This window comes from Drosophila willistoni (assembly GCF_018902025.1).
Source record: "Drosophila willistoni isolate 14030-0811.24 chromosome 2L unlocalized genomic scaffold, UCI_dwil_1.1 Seg168, whole genome shotgun sequence".
Lineage (NCBI taxonomy): Eukaryota > Metazoa > Arthropoda > Insecta > Diptera > Drosophilidae > Drosophila > Drosophila willistoni.
The window spans coordinates 7,057,960-7,077,141 of record NW_025814047.1 but is presented as its reverse complement, the minus strand read 5'-3'; the positions used below and the strand labels follow the sequence as shown (position 1 = coordinate 7,077,141).

Below are 19,182 nucleotides of genomic sequence, written 5' to 3'. Positions count from 1 at the left end.
CTTGACGAGCTCGGAAGTTTTTTATTGTAATGCATTGAAGTTGATATCAGTCAGCATTACGTATACGACCATGTCGGACCTTGACAATGAACCCATGCTGATTACGAATAAAATAGAGGAGGCGAACGCGGAACCCAATGGAAATGCAATCCATCCACACAGTAACGGACGACTGGGCGGATACGTGTTGGAGCCTGCAGTTTTTCTAGTCTTATTTGCCAGATGTTTGATTGGTAAGCCAACTGTGGGTCAGATGTGAAAATTTCTACAAGTTTTCAACTCTCTCAGATGCGGTTTATCAGAATCAAATACTTTATCAAACTTGCCTCCAGGCATTGCATTATAATTCCACACAATGTGATCCGTTTTTGGGCATTGATCGCAGCTCTGAAGAGTCCAAGGTAGGTTTACTTTGCTATATATATAAGTATGTATATGGAAATTGCGTTTCGGATGCCTTTGGCAACGTAGAGACCTCATCAAATTGGCACACGATGTGTTGACGCAGTTGTAGCTCATTATTGAATTTGAGAGATAACAAAGTCGACACCCCAAACGAATGGAAATAAAATATATTTTTTTAAATGACTAACTATATAACTATAGGCAATCCCATATATATATTAGTTAATATTTTAGGGCCTTTATTATGACCATTTACAATCGATTATATTACCGTTTAAGCTTACATCTCTAAAGCTTTCTAACAATAAGAATATATAGTATATGTATGTAGATAGGTCAGGTTTGTTTTTGCCAGGTAAACAATTTTATATACCTATTTATAAGCTGAACATAATAGTTGGGAGTTACCGGAAAAATTGAAAGTAAAAGTTTATTAACTGACTTTTCATTTTACATTACATAAGTATAATAACTATATAAGTAAGTATAAGTATTATACTTACATATTCTCTAGGGCTGTATACTGTTTAGGAATTTGATTATTATAGGGATGTTTTCAGGGGTTGGGTTTAAGAGGATTGCTATAGGATATTCTTTATTAAATATTTGATTCCTGAGTAAATATAGTATGTGGCAGAACAGTTTTTGAAAATGTGTTCTAAATTTGGGTTATTTATATATTTGATTTAATTGCAACCAATAAGATTAAACGTTAGTTATAACTCTCAGATCTGAAGTAATTGGGCGACTTTGTATTTAGACTATTTCTTGTATGAAGTCTAGACCATTTTCGAATATTGTAAAGTCATTTATTCCTTGCCATGTCCTTTATTCGAAAATTTTTAATAATCAAAAAGCGAAAGAGTTAAAAACAATCCAATTAAATATACAGATTATCCTAATAATCTTTTTATTTCAATGTGCAACTTTTAATTCATTGTGTTTAAGACCTATTTATAGTTTAACAACTAAATAAAAAAGTCTTCAACGATTAGATGGCATCATAAAGTTTTTTAATAGTATTATCTGCCAACTATTTGAGTAGAACAATATATTCTGTGTATATTGTAGACTGAATGTTGATTTTTATCAAGTTTGTTTAAATACTTGTTTTTTTTCCATTTCCAATTATAATTTTTTTTAGAGACTGCATTTTACCCCTTCACCCTTTCTTCCCTTTCATACTTACAACTGTAACCAAAGTCATAGAGTAAGCTTAGTTTCCTAGGGAAGGTGACCTCTCCCGTCTTGCTCTAAGTCCGGCACTGGTCGTATCTAACTTAGCAGTAACTTTCACAAGACAAAAGTTAATCAAAACCGGTTAAAACTTCTCGTCAACTTGTTAGTTTGTCTTAAATAAATCCCACTACTTTGTAACGAAAGTTTGTTTGGGCACTTTGTAAAGTCTTCCATTATGTTTGTTAAAGAATTCATCAACCTTTTTCACTTTTTGCTCATTGGATATCTTTTTTCATTACAATGTTACATTGAAGAAGTTTTAAATTCAAAATTAATTGAATTTCGAAAAGAGAACGAGCTCATATTGACATGAGAATAAAAGGAATATATTGACAAAGTAAGGTATTTTTTTTATTAGTAAATTTTAAGTTTTATATAAAATTTGATGTATGTATGTATGTATACGGTTTTGTCTTAGAGATATCTTTTCAACAAACATCATAATTATGAATACTGATATGGTCAATCAACTTGACATTTATATGATAAAGGCAAATATTCAAACTTGGGCGATCTGACACAATGTTATCAGTTTTCTATATCTGTCTATGTAAACACAGTGGCGGATCTTGAGCTGTGAAAAGGGGGAAACTCGCCCCTGAAGTATACAAAATCCAGACAATGAATTATACAAGGTGGCGCAAAAGAAGTCATCCGATGTTGTTTGGATCTTTTTTTTTTATAAATGAAAAACTTCGATTCTGTTTTTTGATTATGTTTATTTATACCTTTAGAATTAATTGTGTTAAGTCGAGAAGATGATATCGGACAAATGGGCGCCGTCACAAGGTATTGCCAAACGGGCTCGTTTTGCCATTTTCCATAACTTCGGCGAGCGTTTCGGGCGATAAACTCTCACATTCGTGTCAGATATTTTCCTTGAGGGCTTCCAAGGTCTCAGGCTTGTTGATGTAAACACGGGACTTCAAAAAATCCCATAAAAAGTAAGCGACCCGAAACCGCGTCCTTTACAATTATTCCGCGTTCTTGGAGAGTGTATCGCTCCATGGCTTATTCACTTGTATTCTGTATTCAGATTTGATATTGGCGGCCATTTGCAAAAATGAGAGCATCTTCCAATAGGGTGATTTCTTTTGCCCCACATAAATTGAACATTGTTGAAAACAGTGTATACTTTTCCAGGCAATTGTATACTTTAAGGGGCAAAGGTTCCTCCTTTTCGCATTTCATTAAATTTTGAATAAGAAATGATTATTTTCAAAATTTATTAAAACACGATTTAAAAATGACTCTAAAATGGCTTAAAATTTATATAAAGTACAAAAAAATGTATTGAAAATATAACTCATCAAGAGACGTCGTGCCTAAAGTATTCTTTTCTCCCGATAGTCATTCAAAAAAATGTCTTATATGGTGAGAAATTCATTTATATTATATACTATCCTATCATATCTTTTAATGCTTGTGACTTTGCAGAGAATTGAGGTACAAGTTCAGGAATATGCGGCAAACATTATAATGGTTAGTTCCCTAATGGAGAGCTTTTTCCCAGCTGTGGTGAGCCTCTTTTTCGGGCCTTGGTCCGATAAATTTGGCAGACGACCCATTTTGTTGGCTGCATTTGTGGGCAAGTTAAAAGTGATTTGTTTTAAAAGTTGATAAAAATTAACTGCCATTTCAGGTTACTTGTCCAGCAGCATTATTTTGACCGCCATCACACAGATAAGTTTGCGAGAAAATATCAGTCCCTGGTGGTATATTCTATACTCGGTGCCATCGATCTTCAGTGGGGGATTTTGCTCGGTGTGCGCCGTGTCTTTTTGTTATATATCCGATGTGACAACTGCCAAGACAAGACCCATGAGGTGAGTCGATTTCACCTGAATATATAGTGGCTATAAATCTTCCCTTTTTAAGGATGGTGCTGATGGATGCTGCTATTTCAGTTGGATTGATAGGTGGCAGTGTGACTAGTGGTTATATCTATGAACTGACCACAGCTGCTCCATTATTCATGATTTCGGGTTCTCTAATGGCTATATCACTGATATATTTAATTATCTGGGTGCCAGAAAGCTTAAGGCATGAGCATTTATCCCATAGTGTAAGGTAAAAGTCCTAAATTAGGAAGTCTTTATAATTTCCATGGTCTTTCATTTTAGCACCGCCTACATGAACTTTTTCGCATGGATTTGCTGAAAGATCTGTGGCACACATGTTGCCAAAGTCGAGGGCATTCAGAGAATTTGATTATCTGGCTGACTATGCTGGCCCTGACCATACACATCTTTGCGGCGGAGGGAGACAATAGTGTGAATCTCTTGTTTATACGCGAGCAATTCGATTGGACTGTCAAGGATTTTAGTATTTTCTATGTCGCCCGTCTGTTTATTCAAATTCTTGGGAGTATTCTCGTTCTGTCCGTCCTACGGCGCTTCGTAAAGTTATCCATTCATGGCATGGCCATTCTGTGCCTCGGCTGCATCGTCCTCGAAAGTACAACACGGGCCACAGCTCAGTACTCCTACGAGATATATCTAGGTCTGGTTCTGGGCATTATGCGCGGTGTTTTGGGGCCCATGAGCAAGACTATTCTATCGGAAGTGACGCCCAGCTCCGAAGTGGGCAAGATATTTGCATTATCCAGTTCACTACAAGCAGTTACTCCCAGTCTAGCAGTGCCTCTCTATACAACAGTTTACAAAACAACCGTGGAAAATTATCCAGGGGCCTTTAATGTGATTAGCCTGGGATTGAACTTCCTGGGTTTCATCCTAATGAAGTAAGTATAAGATGGAGTACAAATATTGCGAAATAATTGCATAACCATACAAAAACATTTAGCCAATCAATCATCGGGATGGGAAATTAGACAAATATCGTCGTCGTATTGGCGATACAGATTTTTCCTCTAAAATTACCAGTTTTAGTACTCAAGACTTGCATTTAGATCCGCCATTTATTCATTTACTAAAATTGTGGTTGACATTTTATCAGCAAATTCATGGAATAGTCTAATTTAAAATCAGAAAAGTAGATATTTCGATATCTTGTTCCTAAAAGTATAAGAACAATTAAACAAAACACAGTTAAGTCACTAAGCTTTTGGCTAAAAGTACTTCTTTTTGCAGTTCCTTTTTCTTAGAGTCAAAGACAGCTTTTCGAAATAAATCACATAAATTTTTAACCCCTCAGTGGCTACCAGTCAATGTCGATCGAATTATTTTACAATTCTTTTTAGGAAAAAGTCTAGTCTTCGAATAATAGTTATAGTATGTAAAATATACATATTTTTCGTTTCACCACAGATCAAGATGAAAATCTAATACATTTCAAAGGTTCTGTGTTCTAAACTTGTTTAATTGTTAAAGCGCGATTATCCTTTTTAACTTTAACACACCACAAAGGTTTCTTTAAAGTGTTCGAAATATCTAATAGGATATGTTATATATACCTTGTAGTTACAAATTTTTTACACATGTTCTGTTTTAATTTTTGATTTTTCTGTTTTCATTTTCAAATTGAAATTTTCTAAAAAATTTAATTTTTTTCATTGTGTAATTGAAGAAATCTTCCTTTCATTTAATATTTTAGAATTGTAACTATATTACATATTATATTGTCATTGTTTTCTAAGTACAACATTAAGGAAAACTAAAATTGACGCAAATACTGAATATTTTGATGAATACCTGTTTATAAAGGCATATATGTATAGGGGAGAGTGGGGCAACCCGGCGCAGTCGAGTTATCTTGTGTGATAGTGATAAGTGTCCTTAGATCGCATTTGGATGATAAACTTAGACGTATCCAATTCGTAGTATCCGAAATATCTGGGATTATGTAATTTTTAATGATTTTGAATAGTTTTAAAAACATTGGTTAAATTTTTAATTTTTATCGATGATAACTAAAACAGGTTCCGACATGTATTAACTAATGATGTGTAATTCTTTTATTTAAAAAAATTCACAGTTTTCAAATTTTTAGTCTAAAATTCTAAAACTAATGGTGGGGCAAAATAGCACACTAGTAGAAATTTAAATATGGCGTTTTAAAATCATAACTATATTTGAATAAAAGTCAGATATATAAACTAGTAAAAACAGTACATGTGCCAGAATCAGACAGATCAGAATACTATATCATATAGCTGCCACTCGAACAAGGAAATTAACAGTCATCAATGAAAGTCTAAGCGAGGATACGAGCTCCCCAGGAAATATGAACGATTAAAAAGGAAATACGCCGATTAGCCCCACTCTCCCCTATGCAGTAAATGATTTTTTTTGTGCTTCTTACTTTTATACTTTTCTCAATCAATATGAGAAATCAAATTTTTAATAGAGGTACTCTAGTCAAATTTGTTTATCTGTTTATAAATATAGCCAGTATAATTCAATTTCAACGTGACACCTATTCCTGTTTAGCATTATAATGCGATCTCTCAGATTCTTAGAAAATGTTCTCAAATATTTTTCTGGTTGAATGACATATGTTAAATTGTATCAGTTGGCATTATTACATATGTAGCTCTCATAAGAGCAGACTATCGAGAATTAAAAACTGTAACTCTTCACTTAAATGTCTTCTCTCGTGCATTCATCAAAAACTTTCTATTCCGGGCCTTCAACCCTCATAGAGGCATGTAAAATTTTTTAAATTTTTCCCCAAGTCCGAAAACGAATGTTCTATTATTAACTGATTCCGTTCACATTCACTTTACACATTCCATTACGAAAGTCAAAATTATCCATTTCATTTTAGAATCGTTTTAGATCAAGATACATAGAAATTATCCCAAGTTTACAATATTCCCTAGGTTTACATTAAAACAGTTTGCCATTTCATTATCTAATATTCCCCATCATTCAATTTCAGTTTTATATAACACTAATCGACAATTATTCAATTACAGCGTTGTCTATTGCATTCAAAAATCAACGGAATGAAACACAACACAAAACAAGGCAAATTGCCGCCATGTTCAAGTATTATTATGATCTTTATCGCAAGAGTGGAATGAATTATATGTACATATTTATATTAGCTACTACAAGTTAACATTTATTAATTAAGGGCTGGATGCATCACAAAATAAATAGTTACTACGCTTACAGGCTGCTCGAATTCCTTTGGAATCACTTCAGGACTTTGGCATAATGATCCTTATGCATGAACTTAATGCGCAAGACACATCTGAAAAGGCACAAATGGGGCAAATAGTTAGTACTAATATTGCTCTAATTACTAACATTGAGTTTAATAGTTTACCCCATAAACACAAACGAGAGCAAATATAACGAGGAGCTAACAAAATTGAATAGCCCCGGATATGTGGTTAGGGAACGTTTGTAGATCAACGTGTAGAGGGGGGCGGCCACTATAGTTCGAAAACAAAAATTCGCTAATTAATAATGCAAAAAAATATTTAAAAATTTACAAATTTTATTGCTTACCGAAAGGTGCAAACGATTGCAAAACATTTTTTATGGAGAAGATTTTACCTAGAAAAGTAATGAATGGAAAATTGTTGAAGCCTTTTTGTATGGAATTACTTACCCAAATCGGAGGGCGGCACGATGTTGGACACAATGGTGCGACACATGGGACCCGAAATGGAACGAAAGACACCCAAGGCCACCGATAGATACATATGCCAGGGCAAAGTGGAGAAACCCTTGGCCAAATTGTTGAGTATTTCCGAAAAGAAGGCCAGCAAGGCCAAAGTAACCACCGAGAGACGAAAGACCTTTAAAAATCAAATAATTTTAGAATCAAATAACCTAAATCATTCACTTAAATCAACCTTTCTCAGTATTAGGAAACCAATAAGAGCTCCCACCATAGGCACCAGGTGGCTAACTGTCTCGAAGAAAGTGTAATCCCTGACAGTCCAATGAAATTTCTCGCGGACAAACAAATACATGACAGTCATCACGCCATCTGACAAAAACAAAAAGAGGAAATTATCATTACATTCGACAAGAAACACGCGCCAATCGACTGAAACCCACCGAACACAAAGATGGACAGGAACATGGCCAATGTCACAAGCCAAATAATTGCACGAGCATGATTTTCGCGTGGCTTGAAGCAGGTGCTAATCATGTCTTTGATGTGGACCACACTGAATAGGCCAGCCTTCTCCTTGGGCCCCGCAGCCACCTCCAGCTCTCTGGCCCGTTGTTCGGCCTTCTCTGGCAACCTTTCCACATATTTGGCCAGCAGATCTTCGTCGAAAGTCATGGCTGGTGTGGCCGGAGTGGGCAGTTCCTGACCCGTCTGCTTGTGCAGTACGGGACCCATGAAATTGCATTCAGTCATTGGCATATTCTTGTCCAATTCCTTTTCCTTTTCCATGGCCATTTTCTTTTCCAGTTTCGCATCTTGCTCCTGGCGAAAGTGGAGACTTTCGGGCACAAAGAATATGATGAATGTTGTGGCAATTGTGACTATACACCCGGACAGGCCAATGGTTACGGCCGCACTAGTCGCTGCATATACAAAACTGGAGAGTAGGGATCCACTGGTCAGGCCAATGAAGAACAGCGATTCCATGAAGATCATGCGATAGGGTCTCGTCTTGCAGTCGGTTATATCCGATATAAAGCAAAAAGCGGCTACCGAAAAGACGCAATTGCCCCCGAGAAGTGAATGAGGCACTGCAGCTAAAATGTACCACCAAGGATTCACAACGTAGTAACTGGACAATTGGCATATCAGAGCCATTAGCCAGAAGGAGGCGGAAAAACCTTAGAATTTAAAGAAAAACTCAATTTAGCTCGGTAAAAAGTGAGTGAGTAAGCACGTTCTTATTTGACTTACTCAATTGTTCACTCATTTGATCACTTATTCACTTACTCTAACTTATCATTCACTTGTTTAGTTGATCTTTGGCTTAAATCCACTTGTGAAATGAAATATTCTTCTGATAGAGTTCAGCATGTTTTTATTTGAACAAATGAGTGAGCAAATGAATAAGTGATCAAGTGAGTGAAAAGGTACGAACAAAAAATGTTTACCTACCGATCATGGAAACCACAAGCAGAGGCTTCCTTCCATAATGATCGGACCAGGATCCAATGAAGAGTCCACAAAAAGCCGGCACTATACTCTCTAAAAGGGTCCGAGTGAGAAACAAATTGGCCACATACGGTTGCAACTCCGTTTCAATGGCCTAAATGGCGAAAATAAGAACAGAATTTATTTCAAAATAAAATATTCTTCTGTTTGAAATGTCAAAAAGTTGGCAACTGATATGGGATTTCATTCCTACTCATCTTCATAAGATAGAAAGTCGAATCTAACTGTAAACTATCCTATCCTATCCTTTCTTTCGTAGGGACTTAATCAAAAAGTTATCAAATGTTTATTCAAAGTGAAAAAATAGTACAGTATAGTAGATAATATAGTATATTATAATAGCTTCTAACTGGTTTATAATTCCATCACAAAATGCAATAGTTAAGTAACGCGAATCCATTCTAATAGTTGAAATATTTAAATATCTAAGTCTGATGTACCGCCTATGGAAGCTATGTAATACATACTATAATATAATATATATGTATATAGTATTAACACTGTAATATAATGATATAATATTGTTACAAATTGTTTATATTAAAGGAAGACGTAATGTATTAAATCAATGATATTGCGCCTCTATGTGGGAATACAAAAATTTAACACCAATTTTTATATTGAACCTTGAGCAGGCAATAGTAAAATAGTTGGTAAAAAAGATAAAAATAAGACGAATGAGTTCAAACTTGAAGCACTTAAATATTTTTAATATTTTTGTTGCAGGAAGAACTAGATCCGATCGTGTATATATATATAACACATGGTCCAAATTACTTATAACGGAGACACTCTCAAAAAAAATTAAAATTGCCCACACATTGTTCGATAAAAATAACTTAAGTTACCATATTAAGTAATATCAAACATGAAAATTAGGCAAAAAATTGTTTAAAGTTTCAAATTCAAATTTAATTATTCCCATATTTTTAGAATAGCTGAAATTTAAAACTGAACAAACGAATTTGTAGATAATAATATTAATAACTTTGTAATAGATTAACACTGTTAACAATTTAGGCTTTAGGGGTCAATAAAATAATCTACAATAATCTTTTACTTAAACTGTAATAAAATATTTTTAGATTTCATCAACTGAAAATTCGCGAGACACTTTTATAAGCAATTGAAATTTAAAAATTCACAAACTACACACAAACTGCGAATTCCGGCTATGATAATTGAAGCTTCTCTGTCTGGCTATTCTATGCTAAATAGTTGTCTAACTAACTCATTGTATTTACAGTCCAGCTCAATAGCTAACTGGCTAATACACATGCATTGAATGTGGCTTTTGTTTGGACGGAAATGGAACTGAAATTTCTTTTGGCACAACTTCATTCGAATCTCATACCCACATTTATTTCAGCGCTAGCATTTTTATTATCCAACTGTTTGCAGTCGCTTTCGTTGTAATGGAAAATCACTGTGCACGTCTGATAGATGACCTGGTTACGTTGGATTGTGCCTGTATTGGGTTTTTTTTTTGTTTTCGTAGATGGAAAACCAAATAAAATTTGAAAGTGTTAGCATCTAGACACGATGAGCCGTTGTCGATAAAGTCACTCACCCGATAGTGTGTGCGAGAAGAGTAACATGAAGACAACCGGTTCTATATAGAACATATGGAAAATCTTGTGCCATTGCAGATTTTTCAGACGCTCGAGTGTCAAGGTGGGCGAGGCCTTCTCAACCATATTTTCAGGTCAAATATTTGTTAACCGAAAATGTATTATTTTTTATTAATTCTTGTTTTGTTCAGTTTGATCAGTTTCACTTAATTTTAGCTGGACATTATTAAATTTATCACGTAAGCAAAAATTGAGTTATGAAGGCACTTTATAGTTCAAGCTCAAGTTCGATTTATAAATGTTTTTTTTTTTATTATTATTATTATTTATCTATTTATTTATCTATTCGTATGTATGTTTGCCATGCATATTAGCCAAGATCCAAAACTAGATAGATTCACTACGGCGACATGAAACCGGCAAACGACAAACGACAACCAACAACCGATCAACCGATCGACCGACCAACCAAGCGACTGGCGACAATTATTTGCAATTAGAGTTTGATTCTCAAAATGAGAAGCTCTCGCTCCGTCCCAGCGTTTTTATACCCCACGTATTCACAGAATACAACAACGTGAACGGCGTCGAAACAGTTGTTCATCAACAAAAAAAAAAACAAGAGAAAAATAATAGTAATAGTAGAAAAAAAGTTTAAAAAAATACAAAAAAAATTCGATAGCTTGTGGCAATTCATTTGAAAATTACATTACATCCAATGCCACCCCTCACGGCAGGCACCCCCCAAATTCATATAGGGAAAAGGTGTTCCGATGCATTACGATTACCATTACTGGATGCCAGACAGACTGATAGAGAAGTGGCAGAGAATGAGAAAGTGAGAATAATCTCAACGATTTTCTGAGACTTATCAGTAATCTCTTGTCTATTTCTTGTTCTGGACCCTGCATATAATTTAACAAAAGCCTAATGTCATCTTTTAATATTATCCGATGGATCTGGTTACCTGTTGACCATTTGTTAATATATCAAAATTGTTTGTTTTCTGGAAAATTAGAAGCACGAATCGAAGTTGGTCATAATTATATGTAGGTAAATAAATACATATGTATATATAGATTACATATGTTTGTATATCAGCTTAGTATTAAGGTGGCTCAAAACAAAGATTATCAAATATAGACATTTTTATAATAAGATCATATTTATTATATAGTTTAAGGAAAGTTCATGGAGTAAATCAAATTCAATATTTAAAATAGTTTCATAGTTCACATTATGTGTATACAAGTGTGAATGTTATGTTAGTATGGAAGGAACCTTAGATTATATAGATTATGTAGTATAATGTTCATATTCCGATAATATAACACATATGAATGTACATAACCTACATTACATAGATTCATAATCTTAAATATTTGCAAAAATTACATTTATCCATCAATTTTTATATTTAACTTTTACACTTCGGTCTAATTTTTTGTAGAAATTTAGGGTACCCATATTTAAAATCTATTGAAGGAAAAAAATTACATTAATTAAAAAAAAAACCATCTAATGCAGGTATTTTAGCTGATATGTTCTAGAAGAACGAATATTGTGAAGAATGATGTCCTTTTTTTCAATTTCCAAATACACATAACTTTCAAAAAAGTGATTCAGGCCTTTTCTCTTAGATACAAGGCCTAATATCCCAGAAGTGTCGAAATTTCGAATTTTCATTGATTATAATAATTAATTATTCGAGGGCTAATACAATTATTTCAGGCAAGACAAATGGATAAATACATTTATTTTTATAAATTTTTTCGAAAACAGATCGGGGAAGAGATATTAACTTCAGATTCTCAATCTGAGAAATTCGTAGAACAGAAAACGCAATTTGCGAAAGAAATATTCAGGCCTTGGGTCTACGAAAACGATTATATTTATATATATGTATTATACTTATTTTAAATAGAAATTTACGTTCCGTAGAAAAAGTGAAGGAGTGAAGTGGAGCGAAAAGCTTTAGAACTCTTTGCCTTCTATATTTTTTTTAATGTAGACATACATATAACTACATTAGTGCCTACATTTGTATTGATTTCATTCAGTTAATTTAAATGTTTTTAAAAACTAATCTAAAATTTATATATTGATTGAAAAGAAAAAGAAATAATAAAATTCAAGCGCTGAGTAAATACTTTAATACTGTCTTTTACTATTTTTTTTCTTCTAGTTCAAAAATCCATTTCAAATTTTTAATTTCATTGGTCGAATATTGAAAATGAAATGAATATATTTAGGTGTTTCGATTTGAAAAAATAAATAAATTCTTGAGAAAACTTAAATCTGCTATATAGAAAGTAAATATAAATTGTTTTATTTTTTGATCAGAACATTTAAAAAACTTAACTAAAGTTTAAAAAACTTCACCTACGATATGTTAACGTGTTGAAACATCAAATAATTCCACTAATCACTAGATTATTAAATTCAATTACACATGACAGATAACTAACTAGATGATCATCATTTCGTTATGCTCCGTTGAGGCATAAAATTTGAGCAGACAGAACGAAAAGAGGAAAAAAAGTGTGTTATTATAACTTTTTCTTAATTTGTTGTTTTCTTTATTTTTTTGTTTAATCAAGGGTGTAAAACAAAAACATTTGAAATTAGCAAGAAAAATTAGCATTCAATTTAAATCGGCAGTTAACACCAATCAATAGGACTTGCGCTTTGATATACCTACAAATATATTTACAAACATATATCGCAAAATTTGTCAAGTGACTGCGCACACGCCAAATGATGAAAAATAACAAAATGATGAAACTGAAATAGAGAACAACATTGTTAAAAAGAAAGTTCTTTAGCGGATGTTGATCCATTGAAATCTAGTTTGAGGTTTTTGGCTGTTTACATGGGCCAACCACAAAATACATTCATATGTGATTTATTATTTATCATTTATGCAAATAAGTTTATACATTTTACATACAAACTTAATAAGGGAAGTACCCAAAGTCGCAACCAATTCGTTTTGAATAGTCATGCTTGTGGTTGATTTTGATCATCTGAAAACCGGGTCGTAGTGTTCCGATTGTTGTGTTGATTTTAAGCGCCAAACCACACTGTAAAATATGTACAGACTATATAGTGATTCCATCTAAATCATAATTATATGCGACTTACAGCAACAGAGCAATGGCCAGTCCATAGAAATTAGCACTGAACAAATTAAACAGACTTGGGGCACTGCTCAATGTTAAGCTATAGATGACAATGTACACACTCGAGGATACAAACGGGGTGAGATTCCGTACTACGTCCAATAGGGCAAATATTTTGCCTAAAATAGAATTTTTTGTTAGGCAATTAGCAGAGGACTGGAAATTGACAATCTCCTAACAATAACAAACCTCGCTCATCTGCTGGCAATAGACTGGTTATTGCCGTTCGACACATGGGATTCACCAGAGATTTGAGAGCTCCCAGTCCAATGGCCACATAGATCTGCCAATCCACAAAGGCAAAAGCTCGCATTAGACTGCTACTCACATGACTCAGCAGCGAAATGAAGGCCAGCCAAAGTATAGCCGAATTCCTGGTGCACTGATTGGCCATGAAACGAAAGAGAAACAATTAAATTTTAAACGAATCGAGCAGTTAGTTTGCATGACTAGAATACGAGTGTTATGTAAGCCATTTTTCAAGTGGTATAATCAGTTTTCACAGCTCTTTGAAATAACATAAACAATTTTTTGATCTGTTCACTCATTGCTTTCTATTTTGCAATGGGTATTTAATGGGCAATTCTTATGTACTATATAGAAGGAAGCAGCATAGATAAGTTAAGATTAACTTTTACCTGTAGTAGACAATCCGAACTTATTTAGTATTGTCATTCTTTTGCCATCTTTTGCCATCTTTATCATGTTATAAAAAATTAAAACCATAGTTTAGTTTCTTGTAATTTTGACATACCCCAATCAAAGTTAGGATTCTGTATGTTATAAAACTCATACTAAGCTTAATCGTATGACTATATGGGAGAACCCGGGTAAGCAATAACCCTTTTTAAACGATTGCACAAAAAGGTAGAACGAAACATTTTTAGGAAATCTATAGGAAATTTGATCAAAATTGGAGGAATATCCATAGATGACTATAGGAAATTTGACCAAAATTGGAAGAATAGCGATAGATCAGGTCGAAATTTTGATTTATACTTATTTTTGGCTCCCATAAAAATCTTTAATGTTAAAGGGTAACATAAGTTATATTATTATGTCAAAATCGGTTGGCTATTTCACATATTTTGTATGTAGCTGTCATTCCAAAATTGAATGTGTTGCATACATAATTAACATACAGTGGTGGCCATAAGATTAAGACGTTTAGTGTTTTCGGAATTTTGTCCTGTTTTTTTTTCGACCCACAAGATATTTGGTTATAATTTCTTGGTTATTGGATTGAAATTATAAAGAAGTAATTGTGCTCATTTCACCTTAAGTCGTTTTTTCTATTGGTGCTTTTCAAAAAGCATTCCCCCACCATATTAGGGTACATTAATATTTAAGACTTTTTTTTTCAATTTTGAGCTCTTCAAAAAAGTTGTATATTTAGTAGAATTAAGAACAAAGCAAAATGTAAACAACAAATATCAAATTTAGCACCAGAATCCGTTTTGTGGACGAATGAAATTCATTGTTGTTTGTAGTTTTAAGTACTTTCGACTCTTTGTTTGTTAATACTTTCTTAATACTTAAAGCCATTTAATATTTATCAAATTTTAATCTAAAATAACTCTTTGACGGGGAATTTTATACATAATCTTTCGTGGTTGAAGTGGTTCAGTATTAATAATGTCATAGAACTAAAACACTCCGAAACATTAAACATCCAAAAAACCAAATTTCAATGAGAACTCATTGTAAGACCCAATTTAAAATTTGTGGTGTACAGTTTTTTATATCTTAAAAAGGCCCACATCTTTTTTGAAGATTTCCATGGATCTGTGTTTGTAATAATCGTCTAACACTAAAAGTCTTAAAATCTTAGCCACCACTGTAAGCACACAATTTTGCTATATTATATTATTTTTAATTTAGTATGTATCTTTTGGACAGGCAGGTCGTTGATATAATAATCCATCTAATATTAATCAAACCGTCTAATATAATCGAAGTTAAACTCACTAATACTAAACAAAAAGATATAATATATTAGCAGATTTCCAGGAGGATTGTTAAAGTGGGGATTTTTGTTTTCAACTTTCAAGTGCACCTTGAACAAAATGTGAAAATTAAAATAACTGACAATAAGATGACAAAAGACTGAAAAAAGGAAAGTTGACTTTGTCATACCAAGGGAAAATACGCCCGTAAATTAAATGAAGTAAGTAAGTCGTCTCTCCGAATTCGGTATACCATGCAGCAGGTGAAAAAATATTTAAAATTTCAATGTATGACTTTTTAATTCTTTTTTCGTACCCCATAGCATTCGCTATCTCCCTCACTCCTACCAAAATACAAGCACTCCAGATTCGCCACTAGCCTACGACCAACTCCCCTCTTTTGACCGCCTAGTAAAACCCGTTTATACGAATATTTTACGTGTTTTTAGTCCGAGTAAAAATTAAGAAGGCTAATAATAATATTAAAAAAAAAACGTGATCAGAGTACGACCTAAACTAGTCTACAGCAATTACTTGGTGTATTTAGTTTTTATAGTTTCCGATATCCAAATAATAACAATAAAAAATGACTTTTTAAAAAACTCATAGGGATTAGGGATTACTTTAAAAAGTTTGGAGATTTCAAAGTTCTCCTTTTGATGACTTACCTTTCTAAGGGACCAGAGAAAGAGCATGCCACCAGATCCAGCTAAAGCCGGCACCAAAATGCTGACAGATTCATAGTTTGTAAACTCCTTGACTGTCCAATGAAACTGAGCTCTCATGAACAAGTAGAACACAGAATTGCTGCCATCTTTAATAAAGGGACATTTGTATGAAACCTGAGCTACTTATGTTGACAATCTTACCGGCGACAAAAGCAGTCAACAGCAATATACACATAAGTAATATGATAATCGAGCGATCCTTGAATTGTCGAGGCTTGCAGCAGCTTCTCCCCATGTCCTTGAGCAAGCCAGTCAAAGACGTTGTCGGTGTCACTTGTGGTTGGGTAGGTAAACTCTCGGGCAGGAACAGCATCATAATGAACAATCCGACAAGTATAGAGACAGAAGAAATTGCAAAGACGATGTAAGACTGGGAATTGAGATCCTCGTAAACGTATCCAGAGGCAAAACTACCTAAGAGCAAGCCTACATAAATGGACATTTCATAGGCAATCAGTCTGAAAGAGTAAAATAATATATATTGACATAACTTAAAAAGTTTTTTAATATGTTGTTCTAATCAATTTTCTTATAAGAATATAAGATCAAAAGCCGTTAGAAGAAAAACATTTGCCCAAAGGATTGCCAAAAACCTGTTTCCCTTTTTCCAATCGATTTCAAACGCAAATCGAGAGCGATTCTTGCCGTTTTTAAACATGTTGTTCGCAATTCCGAGTGAAATCTGAATCGTTTTCGTTTTCGAAGCATTTCCACTTTCAATTTTTTGATTGCCTGCTAAGAATAATACCCGTTAATAATGGTTAGAACGAAATTATCCACTAATACACTGCAATGTTTTAAGCATATTACTGATTAATATAAAAATATTTAAAAGCTGTAATATTTATAAATTTATAAGAAAATTTGCAATTACTTTTCATTCCAACGGCAAACGATTTAAAACCGAATTATTGGCTCGCAATCGGAAGAAGTGATTCTTCGATTTGACGAAGTGTTGACAATATTTATTTTTGTTCTAGGGATTTCTGTAGGTCAATATATTTCATATGAAACCTGGCAATTTAGCCGCCTCGAGGTCAATCTTGCAAAAGAAGATTATTTCAAACATAGCACAAAAAGGTGAGCAGGTTGTCTAAATAGCTCTTTCATGAACCACCAAGTTCTATCATTAGCAGACTTTGCTAAAGAACTCCAGAATTGCATTAGCCATACCATGTCTTCAATGCTAAAACTAGTTCGGAATTGCAACTAAATGAAGCGAAAAAAGTTGGCAAAGCCTACAATACCGAAGACCACCCTTTTGTGTATACCGTTAGGCGGTATGAAAAATTAGTGTAAGAGCTTCGCCCCCTAACAAACTAATTCCAAAGGAAGATTACCTCGAGCCGGCTAAATTGCAAGGTTTGATTTAAATTTCGAATAGGTCGTAATCTAACCATATAATGCATATTTCATATGTCAATAATTGTGATACTCTTTTAAAAGATGTTTGTCATTTAAAATCAGAATTTGGGAATGACTTGTACACAGTTCTTCTTAGTTTTAGTGTACCCTAGAAATTCTTAAAATCTTGAACCAAACACACAAAATACGCAGCGTTTTTGATTTTCTTAAACCAATTGGGTATACCTCATGAAGGTATTTAGGCCTTTTTGAATTTATATTTCTGTCGACCTTTTGTAACAAACAGTTCTTGGTAGAGTAGACTTAACAGGCCAGTGAATGGATGTAGTTTTCGTCTAACAATAAGTCTAACAATTAGTTACCAGTGCTTGTAAAATATAGATAGGTTGATAGTTTACACCCATATCCCATACTAATAATAATAATTTCATCTTTAACAGTCTACGGAAATTGAGACTCTGGCGTACCCACTACAAATAGGACTAGATTATTTCATCTACTTGTTCATTTAATATCTATTCATATAGGTCCACACTTACCTATAGGATCTCATTTTTTCCGAAGATACATCGCCAATGAAACAGACAGCAGCAGCGGAATAGGTTACACTACTACCCATCAGGCTGAGAGGGATTATGGTGAGTATGTAAAGCCAGGGAGTAATCATACCGTGATTTTCCATGGCCAAATAGGCAATGATCGATGAAATTAAGTACTGCATCGAATAGCCTAGGATATTTTAATTATTAGCCAAAGAAGTAAGGTGTTGACTCGATATACTTGCCCAAAAAGGAGGCCATTAGTAGCGGTTTGCGTCCATAGCGATCTGCCCAGGCCCCGGCAAAGAGGCCACAAAATGCTGGAACTAGACACTCCACCAATTTGATTGTCAGCATAACACGAGCTGCATATGGCTGAACCTCGGCTTCAATTTTCTGAGAATGATTCATTTTGGGTGTGATCATATTGTTGAAATTTCATTCACTTGCCTTTGTCTCATTCGTCGAGTTTTTTGTGCCCAAGAGTAGACACACTGCATCTGGATAACCCAAGCCCGCAGTGCAGCTTTGATATATTACTTGATTCTTAAATATGGTGGCTGCAAGGACAAAAATTGTGATTTTGCATACCAAATCTACATCGAACTTACATGAGAAATTGTAGGCAAATAAGAGTATCAATATCAAGGGCTCAATCAGATAGATCCCCCAACGAGCAGTCGGTGCAGTATCATTTGCTACTATGGGATTACTGCTCCTTTGGCTGGCCAAGCTTTCCTCACTAATGCTAGTGCTGCATGAATTGCCGGTACTTGCCTCAGGATCATTTCGATTTGGTTTGATTTTGGCGACCAAATTCTCATGGGTATACGGTTCCTCGTTCATTGTGCGACTGAGTAGTCCAATCCAATTAATGCATAATTATTCACTCCAGAAATCGACGGATGAAGGCACGATTTTAGATAAAGTACCGACTTATATGTGTGTAAATGACATGCTTGTTCTCTTAAATGGGATTTCCATTTGCTCCATAGCTACACTCAGAAAAACTATGAATATTTCTTTTTTTCCACTAGAATTAGTTCAAGTTACTGACGATCTTCTCTTGGGACTGCGATTGGACTCAACTTCGCAGTGTACGTAGATTGTCGCCATTATCATTCATTAAAAAAACAATCAACTTTTATTTAAAGTAAATA

At 34.0% G+C, this 19,182-nt stretch overlaps 3 protein-coding genes across 4 annotated transcripts; 1 reads left to right on the top strand and 2 right to left on the bottom strand.

The window, feature by feature from the left end:
- Window positions 1-39: 39 nt before the first annotated feature.
- LOC6652157 (proton-coupled folate transporter) lies at window positions 40-6,598 on the top strand. 2 transcript variants are annotated; one of them, XM_023181055.2, is made up of 7 exons: window positions 40-233; window positions 289-401; window positions 3,082-3,232; window positions 3,287-3,470; window positions 3,523-3,709; window positions 3,768-4,387; window positions 6,524-6,598. In XM_023181055.2, exons 1-7 carry the CDS (start codon window positions 71-73, stop codon window positions 6,555-6,557), a joined length of 1,452 nt encoding a protein of 483 aa, XP_023036823.1. In that variant the 5' UTR covers window positions 40-70; the 3' UTR covers window positions 6,558-6,598. The 2 variants fall into 2 exon arrangements, with proteins under 2 accessions (XP_023036823.1, XP_046865770.1); XM_047009814.1 differs by having other exon boundaries at window positions 219-233; window positions 333-401.
- On the bottom strand, window positions 6,592-10,758 carry LOC6652158. Its single transcript, XM_002074936.4, has 9 exons — window positions 10,262-10,758; window positions 10,050-10,159; window positions 8,635-8,785; window positions 7,623-8,360; window positions 7,415-7,551; window positions 7,168-7,357; window positions 7,065-7,112; window positions 6,880-6,988; window positions 6,592-6,804 (listed from the first exon to the last, which is right to left on the bottom strand). The coding sequence occupies exons 1-9, from the start codon at window positions 10,386-10,388 to the stop codon at window positions 6,747-6,749; spliced, it is 1,668 nt and encodes a 555-aa protein (XP_002074972.1). The 5' UTR covers window positions 10,389-10,758; the 3' UTR covers window positions 6,592-6,746.
- A 2,339-nt stretch (window positions 10,759-13,097) lies between these two features.
- LOC6652159 (proton-coupled folate transporter) lies at window positions 13,098-18,869 on the bottom strand. The gene is made up of 9 exons (XM_002074937.3): window positions 18,634-18,869; window positions 18,473-18,582; window positions 18,268-18,418; window positions 18,023-18,212; window positions 16,260-16,576; window positions 16,059-16,204; window positions 13,634-13,826; window positions 13,407-13,563; window positions 13,098-13,345 (listed from the first exon to the last, which is right to left on the bottom strand). The coding sequence occupies exons 1-9, from the start codon at window positions 18,866-18,868 to the stop codon at window positions 13,285-13,287; spliced, it is 1,560 nt and encodes a 519-aa protein (XP_002074973.2). The 5' UTR covers window position 18,869; the 3' UTR covers window positions 13,098-13,284.
- Between the last annotated feature and the right edge of the window lie 313 nt (window positions 18,870-19,182).

What these genes read in the sequence shown, in the direction of transcription:
- LOC6652159 (XM_002074937.3), bottom strand. Translation starts at nt 18,868, where the DNA reads ATGAACGAGGAACCGTATACCCATGAGAATTTGGTCGCCAAAATCAAA. An exon ending in ACTCGACGAATGAGACAAAG is followed by an intron (nt 18,419 to 18,472) that starts GCAAGTGAATGA and finishes AATCATTCTCAG; the next exon opens with AAAATTGAAGCCGAGGTTCA. An exon ending in ACTAATGGCCTCCTTTTTGG is followed by an intron (nt 18,213 to 18,267) that starts GCAAGTATATCG and finishes AAAATATCCTAG; the next exon opens with GCTATTCGATGCAGTACTTA.
- LOC6652157 (XM_023181055.2), top strand. Translation starts at nt 71, where the DNA reads ATGTCGGACCTTGACAATGAACCCATGCTGATTACGAATAAAATAGAG. An exon ending in ATTTGCCAGATGTTTGATTG is followed by an intron (nt 234 to 288) that starts GTAAGCCAACTG and finishes CAACTCTCTCAG; the next exon opens with ATGCGGTTTATCAGAATCAA. An exon ending in ATGAGCATTTATCCCATAGT is followed by an intron (nt 3,710 to 3,767) that starts GTAAGGTAAAAG and finishes CTTTCATTTTAG; the next exon opens with CACCGCCTACATGAACTTTT.
- LOC6652158 (XM_002074936.4), bottom strand. Translation starts at nt 10,388, where the DNA reads ATGGTTGAGAAGGCCTCGCCCACCTTGACACTCGAGCGTCTGAAAAAT. An exon ending in GCTTGTGGTTTCCATGATCG is followed by an intron (nt 8,361 to 8,634) that starts GTAGGTAAACAT and finishes TTAAATTCTAAG; the next exon opens with GTTTTTCCGCCTCCTTCTGG. An exon ending in CTCTCGTTTGTGTTTATGGG is followed by an intron (nt 6,805 to 6,879) that starts GTAAACTATTAA and finishes GTGCCTTTTCAG; the next exon opens with ATGTGTCTTGCGCATTAAGT.